The sequence below is a fragment of the Entelurus aequoreus genome, linkage group LG13 (genome assembly GCF_033978785.1).
Source record: "Entelurus aequoreus isolate RoL-2023_Sb linkage group LG13, RoL_Eaeq_v1.1, whole genome shotgun sequence".
Lineage (NCBI taxonomy): Eukaryota > Metazoa > Chordata > Actinopteri > Syngnathiformes > Syngnathidae > Entelurus > Entelurus aequoreus.
This window is the reverse complement of record NC_084743.1, coordinates 24017467-24038535: the sequence shown is the minus strand read 5'-3', so window position 1 is coordinate 24038535 and position 21069 is coordinate 24017467. Positions and strand designations below refer to the sequence as shown.

The 21069-nt window shown below is 41.6% G+C and overlaps 1 protein-coding gene across 1 annotated transcript; it reads right to left on the bottom strand.

Moving 5' to 3' along the window:
* Positions 1-155: 155 nt before the first annotated feature.
* On the bottom strand, positions 156-11371 carry LOC133662985 (sodium/hydrogen exchanger 2-like). Its single transcript, XM_062067175.1, has 2 exons — positions 10987-11371; positions 156-517 (listed from the first exon to the last, which is right to left on the bottom strand). Exons 1-2 carry the CDS (start codon positions 11369-11371, stop codon positions 156-158), a joined length of 747 nt encoding a protein of 248 aa, XP_061923159.1.
* Between the last annotated feature and the right edge of the window lie 9698 nt (positions 11372-21069).

Sequence of the window (21069 nt, the reverse complement as noted above, 5' to 3'; positions counted from 1 at the left end):
TTCACCTCCCATACAAAATTAGTTTTAGCAACAAAGGTGTGTGTCAGAACGTTCTACTTACAAACTCAATTGAGTGGGTGGGCTACACGTGGGGGCTCGTCCGGGATCTCCATGGCATTCTGCAGCTCCAGCTTCTTCTTCTTCACGATGCTGGACTAAGCCCAGTTGTCCCTGATGAGGATGCGACGCAGGATGTGATTGTTGAACTTCATGAACTCTTCCTTCCAGTAGAAGTGACTCCACTGTCGACACAAGTCCTCAATTCCAGCGATGGTGTTCTCAATCAGCCTGCAATAGACCTCCACATTGATGGTCTCCAGATTGCGGTTGGTTCTGCACACGTTGATAAACTCGATCAAAGGTCGGATGCCCAGCACCTTTACCACTTGGCGGAGGATGGTGCACGAGCGCTGAGACACGTTCTCCTCCACGTAGTACTTCATGGTCAGGGCGCACGTCACGATGGCCATGATGGACGAGATGGCGAAGAGCTCGGCCACCAGGTAGGCAAGGTACACTGCAAATTTTGTTTTTTGGAATAAACTCCATGTGAGTCAGAAACAACTCAATTTTAGTGTACATGCATGACCAACGCATATACTCTAGAGCTGAGTAAAAATAACTATTTTTTTAGTTGATCTTGAACTCCTTTTTCTGAGTAAAAATTTTACTCCTCAGGTGTTAAAGTTCTAATCTGTTATAGAGTATAGGTAACACTAAAAGATGAGTTATTTTAAGAATTAACTCATTACCAGAGTTAGGAGGAACACTTAAAATGTATTTAAATCAACCCTTTTTTTGAGTTAACAATTCTATATTACTCCTATATTATTACAATTATTATTATTGAAAATGACTGTGGCGCAATGTACTGTTTACAACACAGTTTTTATTTTACATTCAAACCACCTTCAAGGTCATAACAGTGCAGCTCAAGTTGTATACAACAGTCAATAACATACACAATGCGTTACATTTTGTCATCAGAACCGTAAATACATAAAAGCATTGTTTAGTGCAACATTGTGTATGTAACATGAGGTAAACCATGGAATTTACTCCTGTTGAAGTACACACGTACATAAAACAAGTTCACATGGATTCCATTGTGGTAAATCAGATAATACAATTTTCTGACACAACATACAATTGGGAATCACATCCATATGACATTTGGGCATCAAAACACTTGAAATGCGTTAACTGCTCCCTTTCTATAACCAGCATCTTCCTAGGCATGTGTTCACTCACTTGAAAAGCATGGAAAATGGTCATGAAAAAAAAGTTTCATGCTCAATCACAACAAAAACAACTTGATCATTGTCCCAAATGATTGAGGCTGTTTTGCTGAAAAGTGGTGAGTTTTCCTCAGTGCCTGTGCAAACAAAGAGTCCAACACAATACTCAATGCCACAGTATTTTACCCACCTTGTGAGGTTGACAGTGGCTTGTGCATCAACATTAAGATATGCTTTTACATCTCCTGTAAATTCTAGTGTTTCAAGTAAACACATTTTGACTGGATCAGATTCGGCTGATTTTGAAGCCAAGCATTCCCAATGGTATGCTACTGCAAACTGGTGTTTATTTGCAAGTGTTTCAGTCAAATTTTTGAAGTTCTTCACACAATCTTTAAAAAAATGTGTGTTTTGCTTTAAACCTCATGGTCCATATATGTGAATGAGTGGTGCAATCTTTCAAGTGCAACTTGGGTAGTGCACCATGAAATTATGTTTTGGAAGCACGTTTTTTGATGGGTACAACTCTTTGAAGAGTTGATGATGTTCAACAACAAGGTGCTTTGAATACATGGTCATTCCCTCAGTGATTGAGTAAGAAAACACAATGTTCATAATATTCAGCAACAAGAGCAACGCGCGCCAGTGTAAATCATCCTCTGATACCAGGTCGCCAAATATCAAAGTTATGTTTTTGAGCAGACTCAGTGTTTGTGAAGCGTTTAATCCTATTCCATGTCCTCCACAGTCAATGTTAATATGTGTTGGCTTGTTTTTACTTTCCAAATAGCCATAGTTAAAAGCATATATCCTGTTTAACAAGCTTTCTCTAAGGATAAAATGTTCAATCAAACGTTCAAAAAGAAGTCCGACCTCATACTGACCAACTCCTTCCAAAATGTCATGCGTGATGTCAACAGCATAGTTCTCAGCAGTATTGCAAAGTATTAAGTATGCTTTTTCTCTTGATGCCAAAAGAAGAAGTTAATGTCGGATCATCTACCAAACTGGCATAGTGTTGTTCATTCAAATCAGGTGACCTTAAAGGCCTACTGAAATGCGATGTTCTTATTTAAACGGGGATAGCAGGTCCATTCTGTGTCATACTTGATCATTCCGCGATATTGCCATATTTTTGCTGAAAGGATTTAGTAGAGAACATCGACGATAAAGTTCGCAACTTTTGGTCGCTGATAAAAAAGCCTTGCCTGTACCGGAAGTAGCAGACGATATGCGCGTGAGGTCACCGGTTGTGGAGCTCCTCACATCTGCACATTGTTTACAATCATGGCCACCAGCAGCGAGAGGGATTCGGACCGAGAAAGCGACGATTTCCCCATTAATTTGAGCGAGAATGAAAGATTTGTGGATGAGGAAAGTGAGAGTGAAGGACTAGAGGGCAGTGGAAGCGATTCAGATAGGGAAGATGCTGTGAGAGGCGGGTGAGACCTGATATTCAGCTGGGAATGACTAAAACAGTAAATAAACACAATACTCTATTAGCCACAACACAACCAGGCTTATATTTAATATGCCACAAATTAATCGCGCATAACAAACACCTCCCCCCTCCCGTCCATATAACCCACCAATACAAATCAAACACCCGCACAACACACTCAATCCCACAGCCCAAAGTACCGTTCACTTCCGCAAAGTTCATACAGCACATATATTTCCCCAAAGTTACGTACGTGACATACACAGCGGCACGCACGGACAGGCAAGCGATCAAATGTTTGGAAGAAAGCTGCATACTCACGGTAGCGCGTCTGCATGTCCAATTCAAAGTCCTCCTGGTAAGAGTCTCTGTTCAATCAATCAATCAATGTTTATTTATATAGCCCTAAATCACAAGTGTCTCAAAGGGCTGTACAAGCCACAACGACATCCTCGGTACAGAGCCCACATACGGGCAAGGAAAAACTCACCCCAGTGGGACGTCGGTGAATGACTATGAGAAACCTTGGAGAGGACCGCATATGTGGGTAACCCCCCCCCCTCTAGGGGAGACCGAAAGCAACGGATGTCGAGTGGGTCCGACATAACATTGTGAAAGTCCAGTCCACAGTGGATCCAACACATCAGCGGGAGTCCAGTCCACAGCGGGGCCAACAGGAAACCATCCCGAGCGGAGACGGGTCAGCAGCGCAGAGATGTCCCCAACCGATGCACAGGCTAGTGGTCCACCCGGGGTCCCGGCTCTGGACAGCCAGCACTTCATCCATGGCCACCGGACCTATGCAACTCCCCCTCGCAAGGGACAGGGGAGAAGAGGAGAGAAGAAAAGAAACGGCAGATCAACTGGTCTAAAAAAGGGGGGGTCTATTTAAAGGCTAGATTATACAAATGAGTTTTAAGATGGGACTTAAATGCTTCTACTGAGGTAGCATCTCTAACTGTTACCGGGAGGGCATTCCAGAGTACTGGAGCTCGAATAGAAAACGCTCTATAGCCCGCAGACTTTTTTTTGGCTCTGGGAATCACTAATAAGCCGGAGTTCTTTGAACGCAGATTTCTTGTCGGGACATATGGTACAATACAATCGGCGAGATAGGCTGGAGCTAAACCGTGTAATATTTTATACGTAAGTAGTAAAACCTTAAAGTCGCATCTTAAGTGCACAGGAAGCCAGTGCAAGTGAGCCAGTATAGGCATAATATGATCAAACTTTCTTGTTTTTGTCAAAAGCCTTGCAGCCGCATTTTGTACCAACTGTAATCTTTTAATGCTAGACATAGGGAGGCCCGAAAATAATACGTTACAGTAATCGAGACGAGACGTAACGAACGCATGAATAATGATCTCAGCGTCGCTAGTGGACAAGATGGAACGAATTTTAGCGATATTACGGAGATGAAAGAAGGCCGTTTTAGTAACACTCTTAATGTGTGACTCAAACGAGAGAGTTGGGTCGAAGATAATACCCAGATTCTTTACCGAGTCTCCTTGTTTAATTGTTTGGTTGTCAAATGTTAAGGTGGTATTATTAAATAGATGTTGGTGTCTAGCAGGACCGATAATCAGCATTTCCGTTTTCTTAGCGTTGAGTTGCAAAAAGTTAGCGGACATCCATTGTTTAATTTCATTAAGACACGCCTCCAGCTGACTACAGTCCGGCGTGTTGGTCAGCTTTAGGGGCATGTAGAGTTGAGTGTCATCAGCATAACAGTGAAAGCTAACACCGTATTTGCGTATGATGTCACCTAGCGGCAGCATGTAAATACTAAAGAGTGCAGGGCCAAGAACCGAACCCTGGGGAACTCCGCACGTTACCTTGACATAGTCCGAGGTCACATTGTTATGGGAGACGCACTGCATCCTGTCAGTAAGATAAGAGTTAAACCAAGACAAGGCTAAGTCTGACATACCAATACGTGTTTTGATACGCTCTAATAAAATATTATGATCGACGGTATCGAAAGCGGCGCTAAGATCAAGAAGCAGCAGCATAGATGACGCATCAGAATCCATCGTTAGCAATAGATCATTAGTCATTTTTGCGAGGGCTGTCTCCGTAGAGTGATTTGCCCTGAAACCGGATTGAAAAGGTTCACAGAGATTGTTAGTCACTAAGTGTTCATTTAGCTGCTGTGCAACAGTTTTTTCGAGAATTTTGGAAATAAACGGAAGGTGGGAGACCGGTCGGTAGTTTACCATGAGGTCAGGATCGAGGTTAGGTCTTTTGAGCAGAGGATGAATAACCGCTTTTTTGAATGCTAGGTGAACAGTGCCGGAGGAAAGTGATAAGTTTATAATATTTAACACTGATGGACCTAATAATACAAACAGTTCCTTGATAAGTTTCCCAGGAAGTGGGTCAAGTAAACATGTTGTTTGTTTTATCCCACTTACACGCTGTAATAATTCCTCTAATGTTATTTCATCAAAAATAGAGAGACTATTTTGGAGGGCAGTGTCCGTCGTATATACAGTCGTATTTGTGTTAATAGAACCCAGTTGTAGCTGGGATGCGTTGTCTTTAATCTCCTTTCTAATGAGTTCAATTTTCTTATTAAAGAAATTCATAAAATCATCTGCCGAGTGGGTGGAGCTACTGGGAGGAGTCCCTTGTTGGGTTAGCGATGCTACTGTACTAAACAGAAATTTAGGATCGTTTTTGTTGAGGCGGATGAGATTTGAGTAGTATTTAGTTTTAGCTAAGGTAAGCATGCGTTTATAAGTTATTAAACTATCACTCCATGCTTGATGGAAAACCTCAAGTTTAGTCGCGCGCCATTTGCGTTCCAGTTTTCTACATGATAATTTCTGAGCTCTAATTTCTTCTGTAAACCATGGGGTGCGCCTTTTAGGGGCCCTTTTTTGCTTTAGCGGTGCTATACTATCAATAATTTCGCGCAAGGCATCGTCAAAGTTGTTAGTGAGTTTATCAATAGAGCCGACATAATTTGGGAATGGTGCTATTACCGAAGGCAGTAGGTCAGCAAGAGTCATCGTTGTGGCAGCATTAATGTTGCGGCCGCTATAGCAGTTATTATTATTATTAGCTTGTTGACAAAGAGTCAAAACTTCAAATTTTATAAGGTAATGATCGGACATTACTTTAGTATATGGAAGTATCATAACTTTGGAGGTGGTGACACCCCTGACAAGCACTAGATCTATTGTATTACCGTTGCGATGCGTGGGTTCATGTATTATTTGTGTAAGACCACAGCTATCAATTATGGTTTGGAGCGCCACGCACTGAGGGTCCGATGGGGTATTCATATGGATATTAAAGTCCCCCATTATGATTATATTGTCGGCGTGCGTCACTAGATCAGCAACGAACTCTGAGAATTCACTGATAAAGTCCGAATAGGGCCCAGGGGGGCGGTAGATAACAGCCAGGTCGAGAGGTAGCGGTGTGACAGACCTCATAATAAGCACCTCAAACGATTTATATTTATTATTTAGGTTAGGGGTAAGGTTGAAATTTTCATTGTATATTAGTGCGACACCCCCTCCCCTTTTAAGAGGGCGGGCAACATGCGCATTCGTATAGTTAGGAGGAGATGCCTCATTGAGCGCAAAAAATTCGTCCGGTTTGAGCCAGGTTTCGCTAAGACCAATGACGTTAAGATTGTTGTCTCTAATGACCTCATTAACCAATAACGCCTTGGGAGACAATGATCTTATGTTTAAAAAGCCCATATTATAGGTATTGGGCTGTTTTGACGAGTTTTTGTTAAGATTATCCGTAGTGGCAATATTAACAATGTTGCGTTTATTATGCGTAGTGCACTTTAAATAGTTTCGACCATATCTAGGAATTGATATGACGGGAATTTTCCGATTGTTTGCTTGGTGCTGCAATAGACTGGACATATCATAATTTGCCACCTCAGTAGAATGCATGTCCACCCCTGACACAGACACAACAGAAAAAACATTATGTGAATTGTGTATTATTCTAAGAGAATTGCTATGCGTACATGGATTATCCAGCCTGGCGCTGGCTAGTTCTAGCTTAACTGACTCCTCACCCGGACTAACAGACATTGTAATTGCCTGTGACCGGGCTTGCTCTAGTGTAGTCAGTCAAGTGAGACTTAAATAGTAGTCTATGTTTCTAGACAGGATGATGGCGCCTTCCTGGTTAGGGTGAAGGCCGTCTCTCATCAGCAAGCCTGGTTTGCCCCAGAAAGAGGGCCAGTTATCAATAAACGTTAGTCCCTTCTGCCTACAGTAGCTAGCCAACCACTTGTTAAGCGAGACTAATCTGCTATATCTCTCATCATTGCCTCTCGCAGGCAGGGGGCCAGAGACAATTACTCGATGCCTGGACATCTTTCTGGCGAGATCACAAGTCCTGGCTATGTTTCTCTTTGTAATCTCTGACTGTCTCATTCTAGTGTCATTGGAGCCAACGTGTACAACTATATTCGCATAATTAGTGGTGCGATTAGCCTGTCGTACGTGTTTACTAGGCCTGTTGCGAGTTAGCTCCCTAAGATTAGCTTCAATGTCAGGTGCTCTGGCCCCGGGGATACACTTTATTGTGGCTGGTTTGCTAAGCTTTATGTTTCGGGTGATGGAGTCCCCTATAACTAAGGTGTGGTGCCCGGTAGACTGGGGTGTAGGACTAGCTAAAGAGCTAAATCTATTATGCGTCTCAACCGGTACACCGTAGCTTGTAGGCCGCTTAGGACTGCTACAAGCTGGGCTAGTTAGCTCGCTACAGCTAACGCTAGCAGATGTGTCCGCAACATCTAAAGTTACGACATTACTCTGCTCTAACTGGCGGACACGGCCCTCTAGCAGAGCCAACCTCTCCGTGAGTATGGTGCAAGACGCGCAGGAAGCCATTACTCACAGTGTTTTCTGTCACCGAGTGAAGTTCCTGCTGTCCTCAGGGAAGTGGTCGCGGTCTGTAGGAGTAGCTTCTTACTGACCGGCGCTGCCTTTCTCCGCGCTAGCTTAGCAGCTAGCTAGCTGAGGAAAGGGTGGTGGGACAGAGATCGGGTGATTTGCAAGTTAAATAGTACCACTAAAAATGTTTGAGAAGTGATAAAGAAAGCTGTAGAACAATTAAAAGCACACAGATAGAGCGCTACTTAGCTTTTTCGCAACAGCGAACAGACGGCGAGCAGTCACGCACGGTGAACCGGAACCGGAAGTGCAGATACAATGTAATCTGTTGTCCCAGTTCTCCACAGGCCAATGGTAAAGCTTGACTGTCATCTTTCGGGAATGTAAACAATGAAACATCGGCTGTGTTTGTGTTGCTGCAGTCGGCCGAAATACACCGCTTCCCACCTACAGCTTTCTTCTTTGCTGTCTCCATTGTTCATTGAACAAATTGCAAAAGATTCACCAACACAGATGTCCAGAATACTGTGGAATTTTGCGATGAAAACAGACGACTTAATAGCTGGCCATAATGGTGTCCCAAAATGTCCTCTACAATCCGTGACGTCACGCGCAGGCGTCATCATACCGAGACGTTTTCAGCAGGATATTTCGCGCAAAATTTAAAATTGCACTTTAGGAATCTAACCCGGCCGTACTGGCATGTGTTGCAATGTTAAGATTTCATCATTGATATATAAACTATCAGACTGCGTGGTCGGTAGTAGTGGGTTTCAGTAGGCCTTTAAAGTCAAACTTGGGTCATCCTGAGAAAATTTACTTCAGTAATCACTGGTTTTCATGAATCACTGTGCAATTGCTAAGTTGCAGGCGATTGTAGGTTAGAGGTTATTTACGCTAGAGCCAAACACTACCGTCTACACATCACCAGAGCTCCAAGGCGTACAACCAGCAACCTGAGGAACCTGACTCTCCTCTGGTATACTGAAAAACACTTTATCAGCAGATATATATGTTTGCATTGTTAAATAAAGTCACAATCCAGAGTTATTTTATTCAATTGCAGTGTTAGCTCATCACATTAGCGTTCGTCAGGCATGTGATTTTTCCGTCTAAAGTCGGAATTCCGTCCTTTTTAATCTCGGGAAAAAAAAAATTATCTCCCTTTTTTCCGTTTTTTTTCCCGACCCTAAATCAAGATTCAAAACGTAGTTTATATTACGCTGTAGTTGATTGGTCGATATGTTCCTCGTGACCAATCAGGACATCTGTTATGAATGATGACGTCATCATTCATAATGGTTACTACGGCCATTTTCCATATGTAAACGATGTCGGTTCTCGAGAGAAAGGACGCTTTACGAGTAAAATAAATTGATAAACATGTCAAAAATAAGTTTCGATGGGACTGGATGGAAAGGGAAATCACTGATACTGTTGGGAAGAAGAAAGTTACGACTTTGTTCTGTGATTTTATTCGGAAAATTGATCGTCCCGGAAAGGTTTTGTGCACGTGGTGTCATGATAATATTGACTATGTATCACGAGGTTTCAAGGCTTTGGAAGTACATGCGAAACGCCAAAAACATATGAAACAACTTGAAGCAAGGAAAACAAACTTTTCACTAGCTGGTACTTTTGGATGTCAACCGAAAGTGAGCAAACCTTACGGACTTCATCTTTTGTTTACATCGACAACTGCCGTAGACATCGAGAGGAAAGATCCACCCACTTCAGTTGCAGACAGGGTTGTTAATAATGAGGTAAGCTAAAAACTATTTGCTTGCGAAATACGCATGTTTGTTTTAAATATTAACCAATTATTGCTTAGCGAAATATAAATGGGTTTTTCTAAAAATAAAAAGCCACGTGAAAATACATTATGAAATTACAGAAATTCAAAGAGTCGCATTTTTGATTCCAGTTAACAATTTATTTGAAATAAATTTGCATATAATACTATTTTGTAATATTAAGTTCTTTTGTAGTCTGTTGAAACTATTGTCAGTGGTGTAACAATCTTGAAGGTAAATATTTTCACACTTGTTTCATGCAATATGTCAGTGTCCTCACATTATTATTATATCCTATTTTCAAATATGAGTAAACAATACTAAACATGTTTAATTATTTTCATAAATGCATATCCTATTTTGGCGAAAAGAATGAAATGTTTACATTACATTACATTACATGAACTGAAGTAATGTGGTAACACTGTAAATACACTGTAGATAATAACACTGATCAATGTGACACCTGTGGATGTGAAATTAACACAAGATGTAAATATTAGTGACTAAATACTGTTGGGACTGAACCATATACAGTGATTCATTAGGATAATTGGGTTATGTATGTTCTATTAATGATGTTTTCATGTCCTTAAACACTAAAATATTTTCTTCAAATGGTGCTGTCTTTGTTAATTGTGAAAAACCAGGAGCTTCGGGGGGCGTTGCCCTCCTTGTCCCCCCACCAGGGCACCTGGACCTGCCTTCGTCCCCCAGACCCCCGGAAATGTTTTCAGTCTTTTTCATTGTGGTCAAATCACATGCCTGGTTCGTGTTACCTCATTAACACTCCTTTAGCTACTGAAGCTCCGTGTCTTGTGACTTTATCTCTTTTACAGCAGAGCGAGCAAAATGTCAAAGACCAATCGCAGTAAATGTACCAACTTCAGCAAAAATGCTGTGTAAGCTGTACCAACCAAATATTTCATAATAAAGTTAAAGGAAGAAGTGAAAAATAGGCTCAATCTTACCTCACGACGAAGTCCAGTTACGGCTTGCTGTGCGCGGATGAAGTCGTGGAGCAACCGTTGAACATGAACTCCAGGAGAGGGGTTAAAATACGCTCCTCATCACTTACTGAATGAACTCCAAAATATTACTCTGACAATTAGTATCCCTAAAAACAAACCGAGTTAGAGGTAAGGAATAAACTCCACAAATGTAACACATTCACTGATTTTTGGTTAACTACCAGATTTTTCACTCCAGAAGTTTGCTGTGTAGCTGTTGATGGAACAAGATATTTTCCATATATCCATATTTAAGTGTTACTTCTTTCTAAAAACTCCTATAGTCATATTTACATCAGCTAATGTCTCGTGTGGTACAAAGTGCTTGGATTCGAGTGTCCTTGAGTAGACAGGCAGAGCGCTGTTGAGACTGCCATAACATTCCTAAGATAACGAGCACAGGGGAGTGCTGAGCTTGGGGGGGACCGAGCTAGACCGATCTGGACCGGGCTAGGGAACGCTTGGGTGCTGGATTGGTCTCATTATTGCCAAAGCTTTGACAATAAACAACGAAATACCAACTACTGCTTTTGGTGGTCAATTTAACATCAGCTTATTTGCCATTAAAAGAACTTGGGAGTGGACAGCAGACCTTGACTTCCTTGGGAGGAAGAGCTGTCGACGCAATACTGTACATGAAGATGAATAGCGGCTCGATCTCCCGCACCTTGGAGGTGAACCTGGTGGTGAAGGCCGCCACAAAGCCGAAGAGGACGCCGAAGCCCATTCCACCAAGGCCCACTATGAAGAAGCGCGCCACGCCCAGGAAGACGTCCACCTGCTCCACCACCGACTCCACCACCGGCATCTCCCCCACAAATGTGAACATGTACAAAACCACAGTGACGGCGTCGTTGAAGAGACAGTCTCCGAACACGATGCTGGACTCGGCCCAGTTGTCCCGGAAGAGGATGCGATGCAGGGTGTGATAGTTGAACATTATGAACTTGTTCTTCCAGTAGAAGTGACTCCACTGTCCACACAAGTCCTCAAAGCCAGCGATGGTGTGCTCCATCAGCCTGCAATGGACCTCCACAGTGATGGTTCTTCAGGTTGTTCCACAGCCTCTGTCACACTTGCTCAGTCAGTTCCTGCACAGAAACCTGCCAAAAGTTTCTTGCCATAGAAAGCCTTAGGGAATAATTTCAATGGCTCAGAAATGATATTTGTCTGTTTTCTGCTAGTGTTGCTGCATCAGAAACTGCACCACAGCCCCCAGCTCTGAATTATAGGCAAAAAGCAAACAAAAACTTGTATAGACTTGAAAAGGAGAGGGAGTATAAACCCCCGTATCGTGCTGATGTTTTCTGCTCTCGGTGTGGGGAGGATGGTCATTTCCAGTGAGAATGTCCAAACCCAGAGAATTTCAGAAAAGTGAATAAGCACCTCCTGAAAACCAAACAGCTATCGGTAAACTTTGCAGAGGCTCAGTGGATACGTTCCACAAAGTGTGACACGCTACTAGAGAAGAGTGCTTTGGCCAAAGGGTCTGGTAGGACCTAGTTCTATTGTCTCAGTACAAATTGAGGGCATTTATGTTAAAGCTCTACTTGACGAGTCCTTTTTTTATGACAAGTATCTAAAGGCGTACTGAAATGATTTTTTTTTATTTAAACGGGGATAGCAGATCCATTCTATGTCATACTCGATCATTTTGCGATATTGCCATATTTTTGCTGAAAGGATTTAGTAGAGAACATCGACGATAAAGTTGCAACTTTTGGTTGCTGATAAAAAAAAGCTTTGCCTGTACCGGAAGTAGCGTGACGTCAACAGTTGAAAGGCTCCTCACATTTCCCCATTGTTTTCAATGCAGCTAGAGCGATTTGGACCGAGAAAGCGACGGTTACCCCATTAATTTGAGCGAGGATGAAAGATTCGTGGATGAGGAACGTTAGAGTGAAGGACTAGAATGCAGTGCAAGACATATCTTTTATCGCTCTGACCGTAACTTAGGTACAAGCTGGCTCACTGGATTCCACACTCTCTCCTTTTACTATTGTGGATCACGGATTTGTATTTTAAACCACCTCAGATACTATATCCTCTTGAAAATGAGAGTCGAGAACGCGAAATGGACATTCACAGTGACTTTTATCTCCACGACAATACATCGGCAAAGCTCTTTAGCTACTGAGCTAACATGAGAGCAACGTGCTTAACTGCATATAGAAACAAAAGAAATAAACCCCTGACTGGAAGGATAGATAGAAAATCAACAATACTATTAAACCATGGACCTGTAACTACACGGTTAATGCTTTCCAGGCTGGCGAAGGTTAACAATGCTGTTGCTAACGACGCCATTGAAGCTAAATTAGCAACCGGACCTCACAGAGCTATGCTAAAAACATTAGCTATCCACCTACGCCAGCCAGCCCTCATCTGCTCATCAACACCCGTGCTCACCTGCGTTCCAGCGATCGACGGTGCGATGAAGGACTTCACCCGACCACAGATGCGTTCGGCGGCCCGGAGACGGAGGAAGTTAAGGTGAGTTCGTCGGCTAGCGCGTCTGCTATCCACCTCTCAGTCCTCCTGGTTGTGTTGCTGCAGTCCGCCGCTTATACATCGATCCCACCTACAACTTTCTTCTTTGCAGTCTCCATTGTTCATTAAACACATTTCAAAAGATTCACCAACACAGATGTCCAGAATACTGTGGAATTTTGAGATGAAAACAGAGTTTTTTGTATAGGATTCAACGTGTCCGCATACTTCCCGTTTCACCGATTGACGTCACGCGCATACGTCATCATACATAGACATTTTCCACCGGAAGTTTTGCGGGACATTTAAAATTGCTCTTTATAAGTTAACCCGGCCGTATTGGCATGTGTTGCAATGTTAAGATTTCATCATTGATATACAAACTATCAGACTGCGTGGTCGGTAGTAGTGGGTTTCATTTGGCCTTTAAAGCCCCTTCCATTGACTCCCATTGAATGCCTAGAGATTTGGGGCCTCAGTAAGAAAAAGTACCCCTATGATGGATATTTGTGGTTGACGCTTGCGTTTACTGGATATATATTTGGAGTAGCTGACACCATTGAAACACTTATACTTGTGTGTCCTGATCAGGCAGTGAAGAGTGTGGTTTCCATTGTGGTTGGCACAGATACCTCCATAGTGGAGAGATTATTCCACTCTTGCAGAGCACTTGGCGGAGACCACTTTCTCAACACCCTCACAGTGCACCCAGTCATTAGAGATGCTTATGAAAAGTTTCAAGAAAGCCCTGATGTCATGGCTGACACAAACCTTTTACTTTGCCACCTGGTGGAGTCGCTACAGTCTTTGGCAATCAAAAATGTCCCCGCAATCTTTGATGCCGCAATGTGCTTGTCGACCAACCGGAGGAGGGGTGTTTCCCTGAAGATGTTCTTGTAATGCCTGTTGTGGAGAAGTCAACTGCTGTCCACTGCCAGCACCATGGGAAGCGAGACTGTGTGAAAAGATGGAGAGGAAAGATGTTTTCTCTAAGTTTGTGGTCAAAAGTTTGCAACCATTTGCCAAAGTAGACTCTCATAATTTCCGGTCAGTGATTGTTAATTGTAGTCAGAGAAAACTTGCATGTTTTCCTCCCACCAGATTCCCACAGTCATTTCCATCATATTGGCAAAACTTACAAAAATGTAATATTGTGCAGAAGTCCATGTCAGCAATTCAACTTCAAATGTGAAACTAAAATGTGATATTAACTCATTACATGCAAAGTGAGAAATGTTCAGCCATTATTTTTTATACTTTGAAATGATCATAGCTTACAGTATTTGAAAACCCCACATTTTTTTAGATGTTTAATTCAAGGTTTTCACATGCTGTAAACCATAATCATGAAATTATATCAACCAAAGGCTTGAAATATCTTGAGTTGCTTGTTATGAGGCTATGTTATATTTCTAAACAAACCTTTGCACCTTTTTGAGTTCCACTTGTATATTTTCTAGGGAGATTCTTAAAAGTTTTGAAAATGTAACATTTTTGTGTAATTTCCATATATGTTTTATTTTGTTACAATCTAAAAAATAATATTTCTTATAATTATTTTCGAAAAAGTCTTTTTTTCTATGCTACATATGAGCCTCTTAAGACATCACTGTAGGCTTTGTAAGGTCATGTCACCCTTAAACTAAACAAAAAAGATGCTAATCCACTTTTTTGTTCTCTTTTTTTCCAAATAAGAATCGATATGAAAACTGATAACAGAATCGTAAAGCAGAATCAAAAGTGGAATCGGAACCGGAACCGGAAAAATCTTAGCAATTCCCATCCCAAGACAATAATCATTCCCTTTATGCTGGGAGCTTGTGGTTATGTTCTGATAGTAGTGGTTTGTACTATTAGTGTGGGGAAGTCTAAACAAAGCAACTTCCATGCTTCAATGTGGACTATAGAATCAAAATCCAGGCTTTAAGACTCAACACTGGCCGGCAAGAAAGTCAAGCATTACCAGCATCTCTAGCATCTCTTTGCACTTCGATATCTTCCCAAATAGGTAAAGCTGGGGATATCTCAAAGAGGACGGTCAAAACTGCGTTGTTAACTTTGAAACAAGTTGTTTTCTTCAAATCATTGGGGAACAGAACATAGTGAAGCCCCTCAGTTGCTCTGTCTGCTAAACTAGAAACAGAGGATTTCTCACATTTCAACACCAGAACCAAACTTTGCAACAGTAGGAAGGGAATTCACATGGCCCCATTCATCGCGGTTTACCTGACACATGAATCGTGACGAATTGGGGGTTGCACTATCCACTTAAGTTGCCAGATAGCAGTAGATTGTTGAATATGTTAAAATGTGTTTTGGCGCAATTCCAACTTTGACCACAGCATCAGTTGCTATGTAGAGTGGCACTTTCCATCATTTTGAGCAGACTGCATTGCAAAATTATTAACCCTCCCTCTTCCTCTCACTTGAGATCCACCCAGTAATGGGGCCATATAAATCCCTTTTCTAATGTATTTACAGAAATGACCGCGAAGGAAAAACTATGTTTTTAGATAAAAACATATTAATCAATGATTATCTGGTCTGTGCAATATCAATTTTTTCCCTACAGGCCAGGTCTCATCGTTAAATATCAACTTCTGGTTATGGTGTCAGCATATTAAAAAAAACAAAAAAACATTTGTTTTTTAGACTGTTTTGTTTCAGCTTTCGATTGTTATTATATGAAATACAAAATGAAAATCAAACCATTTTTTGGATATAGTTACTGATTTTCGACACTAAAAATTTCTGTTTTTAAATTTTGTTTAATGTATTTTAAAATTGAATTCAAAGAAACCAACAGTTTTTTTTGTATTTCAATTATAATTTGTGAAAAGAAAATCCTATGACCAAAACATACACTGACCCAATTGATACGTCACACTCAATGTTCCCTCTAAGGTGCGCGCCTGTGCAATTGCGCACTGCTCAAGGGTCCTCTGCGCACGGCAAATCCATGCCACGCACAAAATCAAATAAAAAAATAAGCGCACAACAATTTTCGACACACGGACACGACAGACAAAAACAGTTTTCGTCATCATTGTTCAAATATTGTAACGTCTGTCGAGACGCTTTGAGGACATGAATTCCATCCATCACTTTACTGAGCAAAACTCTTTATTGTCGGCCATAAACACATCACCAAAACATTAGTAAAAAAAAATATATCTAGCAAAAGTGGTCATTTTCTGCAGTACAAACCAGACCAAAAGCAACTTTGTTATATCAACAGCAGCCGCTCGCTCTTTCTCACTTGCGCCAACACATGCACATATGGCACTTAGCCAGTGACGTGTTTACAGCCACACAAAAAGTCGGACAACTCCAACACCACACATAAAGTGTAATTCCAGGTCGTTACACTATGATTTACCAATCAAATGTGTGCTTATTCTAGTGTCATTTATTAGGAATCTTAATTTATAAATATTAATAATCATGAAATGCTGTTAGTATATTAAATAAATACTAATACAAATATATTTTTTATAAACAGGAAGTTGCAGGAATGTACACATGATCCCCTGCTTACATCTCATTGTGCAACATGTGAATGTTTTAATGGGAACTAAATGTAATGTCTGAAAGGGCTACACATTATTTCCAAAGCAGGACCTCCACCCAGACAAACAATACAAGTACACAGTTCATGAAAAACAATATTTTTTGTTATTTGTCATTGTAAGTGGGCCTAAACACTTATATTAGAAAATAACCTCATGGAAATGACTGCTGTCATTTGATTATAATAATAAGAGAATGCTGTCTGTCTATCTGTGTTGGCCCTGCGGTGAGGTGGGGACTTGTCCAGGGTGTACCCCGCCTTCCGCCCGAATGCAGCTGAGATAGGCTCCAGCACCCCCCGCGACCCCGAAAGGGACAAGCGGTAGAAAATGGATGGATGGATGGAGATTGAACTTGTTATTTAGTCAGGTTTGGGACAGGTGTGCTGCTGGTGTAGCCACAGTCTGATGTTGCTCACATGGGCTCCACTGAATGCTCAGGGAGTTTTTGCGTTTGCTCACACACATGAAAAATTAGAGGGAACATTGGTCACACTATATATTATCGTGTGTTGGGAATTGTACTGTATTTACATTTTGCTTTGCGTTTGGAATTATTATTATTTTTCGCTAAACTGCACAATAGGTTTGAGATTCATCTTAAATTAGTATTAGCATTCATTTTGCATATCTGCACTTACCCCCCCCCCGTCTGACTTGATTTGCATGAACATCATCTCAATTGGGAGGAGAGGGAACTCTCAGTGGGTAAGTCACTTCACTACATGATTACTGTGACTTCTTGTAAGTTACCTCTTTCCAGGCATGAAGGGCACAGAATCCTGGCTCTGACAACATTAAGTATGTGTACGTGCTGATATATATAGTATAGCAATGCTATTTTGGGGTCATTATGCCTATATACATAATAAATATATAGGAAATCCAATTTTGCCCCTGCTGTTTGGCATAACTATTTTATAACAACACACACCACAAATAGCTGTCATCTTATAAGACAGTAGTCAAAGACAGTGCTGACATAGTCATGCATTAATGCATTTTTTTCCACCCGGAAACACCACTACTGCCTATTTTTATGTTTTACTGTGGATGAACTTGAAAATGACGTCCATTAAACTTGGTCTCCACCTACCTGAAAATGTTCGACACGGCTGTCAAATTAAAGTTAAAGTTGCATTACTAATGCTACCCATTTTATAACACGTGTAAACGACGCCTTTGGTGTGATATCATCTGCTTTCTGGTATGTATATTTTTGTTGCACACTGGGAAATTCCATTAGAAGTGAATAAATTTAATGTGGCAATTCAGAAATCTCATAAACCAGTCACAGTGTTTCGTTTTTTATGACCGCTCCAGATTTTGTTGTACCATAGTATTAGTACATCCCTTCCTGTTACAGAATACTTACTTGTGCAATTGTATTCACGGGAATGAAAAATATGTTGGTTTAAGAAATTGCTTTTAATTTGTTTATGTCATCGTGACGTGGCCATAGTGGCGCACCCGATTCATTTCTGCGAGATGGTATGCTGAGAGCTGTGGGGCTAGGTCTCTCAAAGTCTGGTTTGTGATGTACCTGCTACAGGTGTGGTATTTAAATACTTCTGAGAGCTCTGGTATCAAAATCATCGAGTCTGCCAGGCCAATCTGTTATTCACCGGCCATGTTTTGGAGCCGTACAGGAGGACAAAGATGACTAATGACTAATTGTAGACCCTAAGCTTTGTCTCCTGGGATATGCGCTGGTGTCATTCGGACTGCATGGCAGAGGCTGCTAGGTCATGGCGTTGGTCAATCTCTGCTATGAGGTCACTGGTGTTGGACATTGATGAGCCTAGGTACTTAAAAGTGGAGACAAAGTGGACGGCCGTACCATAACAAAGGAGGGTTGATGGGTCAGGCCCTTCGCCTGAAGAGCTCCTCCCAGCAGATAAGGACGTTGCCAGCCCTGTCCTTTACCTGGAAGAAGCACTAACAGGGGCCTGATTTCTTTGGCGGAGAAGATTGAAAAGCTGCCGCAGGTTATTATTTTGGCAAACTGATTCCATGGGTGTGGCCTGATTGCTCTAGAATGTTACTCTGTTGCGTTGAATTAAGACGTTTCGTTGGCTGTTGAGGCGCCAATACTGGACCATGTCCCCTCGCAGCCAGGACACTCGTCGGTTGTTAACGATATCCAATGTAGATTGGGATATCCAGGGCTTCTTGGGGGCAGGCCTTGTTCGCCCATTGGTTGCCTTGGAAGCTATGATTACCTCATTTTAAAAGTCCTGAGCTGTGCCGCAGGTGAAAGCACCAAATCTGTTAGCGGTGGTGCGTTTGTATGGCTCTATGATAGCCGGGTCGAGTAGACAGTAGGAGTCCAGCTTTGAGTAGGCATTGGCTGATGCCTCTGGCTTGAGCTTCAGCCGTAGGTCAGCAATCAGCAATCGATGGTCTGTAGTACCGAGCTGTGCACCTGTGAAGACACGGCAGTTTGTGACCGATGTCTTCCAGCGGCGGCATGTGAGGTTGTGGTCAATGGCTTTTTTAGTTTTTCCATCGAGGCTGTACCAGGTCCACTGATGGAACCGCTTCCGGGGTTGTGTCGGCAATGCAGAAATTGGTGGCTCTACATAGATTGAGTAAATGTTGGCCATTATCATCAGTGGTGGTATCAATGGAGACTGGTCCTGTTACAGCTGGGAAGGTGGGATCCTGTGTGGAGATTGTGATGAAAAATTTAAATGTTTGGGGTAGGTTTGCCGCGATACCAATAACTTGGTACCCCTACCAAAATGCATATCGATACTTTTCCAAATAAAGTGAACTATGGAAAATGGCAACATTGGCTTTATTTGAACAGAAATCTACAATACAATAAACATATGCATCCTATTGCACTCAAATAACAATTTTAAATGTTCCATATTACATATAGTCTGCCATAATGAAGGAATAGAATATAATAAAAAGCTTTATTGACATTATATTAAATGCTTTATGATTTATGGTTGCCACTCCTGGTCTGTGCTTTAAGAAAATTACAAATATTAGTAAGTACTAAAAACAAAACTATGAATAAATGTACACAGATAAGCCATGTAGCAGGTAAACACACATTGTGATAAAATACAAATTGTAGCAATTTGTTACACAATTCAGTCATTTGATTTGCATTAGTTGACGCTCGATGGGCGGTCTTACCTTTGCTAATATTTAGCATCAAGCCAAGTTTTTGAAGCGTCTACGTAACTACAGTCGTGGTCAAAAGTTTACATACACTTGTAGAGAACATAATGTCATGGCTGTCTTGAGTGTCCAATAATTTCTACAACTCTTTATTTTTTTGTGATAGAGTGATTGTATACATACAGCAATGTTAATATTTTGCTACATGTCCCTCGGCAAGTTTCACTGCAATAAGGCGCTTTTGGGAGCCATCCACAAGCTTCTGGTTGAATTTTTGACCACTCCTCTTGACAAAATTGGTGCAGTTCAGCTAAATTTGTTGGTTTTCTGACATGGACTTGTTTCTTCAGCATTGTCCACATTTTCTCAATGGGGTTTAAGTCAGGACTTTGGGAAGGCCATTCTAAAACCTTAATTGTAGCCTGATTTAGGCATTCCTTTACCACTTTTGATATGTGTTTGGGGTCATTGTCCTGTTGGAACACCCAACTGCGCCCAAGACCCAACCTCCGGGCTGATGATTTTAGGTTGTCCTGAAGAATTTGGAGGTAATCCTCCTTTTTAATTGTCCCATTTACTCTCTGTTAAGCACCAGTTCCATTGGCAGCAAAACAGGCCCAGACTGTAATACTACCACCATCATGCTTGACGGTGTTTCTGGGATTAAAAGCCTCACCTTTTCTCCTCCAAACATATTGCTGGGTATTGTGGCCAAACAGCTCAATTTTTGTTTCATCTGACCACAGAACTTTCCTCAAAAAGGTCTTATGTGTGTCCATGTGATCAGCAGCAAACTTTAAGGTGTTGCTTCTGGAGCAAGGGCTTCCTTCTTGCCTGGTAGCCTCTCAGTCCATGGCGATGCAAAACATGCTTGACTGTGGACACTGACACCTGTGTTCCAGCAGCTTCCAATTCATTGCAGACCTGCTTTTTGGTGGTTCTCGGTTGACTCTTGATCATCCTGGCCAATTTTCTCTCAGCAGCAGGTGATAGCTTGCGTTTTCTTCCTGACCGCGGCAGTGACAAAACTGTGCCATGCACTTTATACGTATGAACAATTGTCTGCATGGTTGCTCTTGGAACCTTAAGCTGCTTTGAAATGGCTCCAAGTGACTTTCCTGACTTTTTTCAGATCTGTGCTGAGTTCCTTTGACTTTGCCATTGTCGCGTTTGTAACCGAGTCTAATGAATAGAATATAGAATAGAATAGAAAGTACTTTATTGATCCCTGGGGGAAATTCAGCACATCATGACCGCATCACATGAGCCCTATTTAAATGGGCTCAGAGAAATCAACAGGTGTCGTCAATCGTAATCACTCACATGAAGTTAAGAGGCCATGCCATGAAGCTAATTTGATTTGAATGCAACAAATCAAAATTATATCATACATTTCCATTTTTGGGGGAATTTAAACAAAAACATTGACGTTTGACTTATGATTTCAAAGCAAGTTATCCATCAAATTGTACACTGTAGAAATGACAATAGATTTTATAGTAAAAAATTGACAGCT

Bases quoted from the DNA above. Each gene is read 5' to 3' on its own strand.
- LOC133662985 (XM_062067175.1), bottom strand. From the start codon at position 11,371: ATGGAGCACACCATCGCTGGCTTTGAGGACTTGTGTGGACAGTGGAGT. The intron at 518-10,986 runs GTATTGCGTCGA...CAAAATTTGCAG, and splicing joins GCTATTCATCTTCATGTACA to TGTACCTTGCCTACCTGGTG.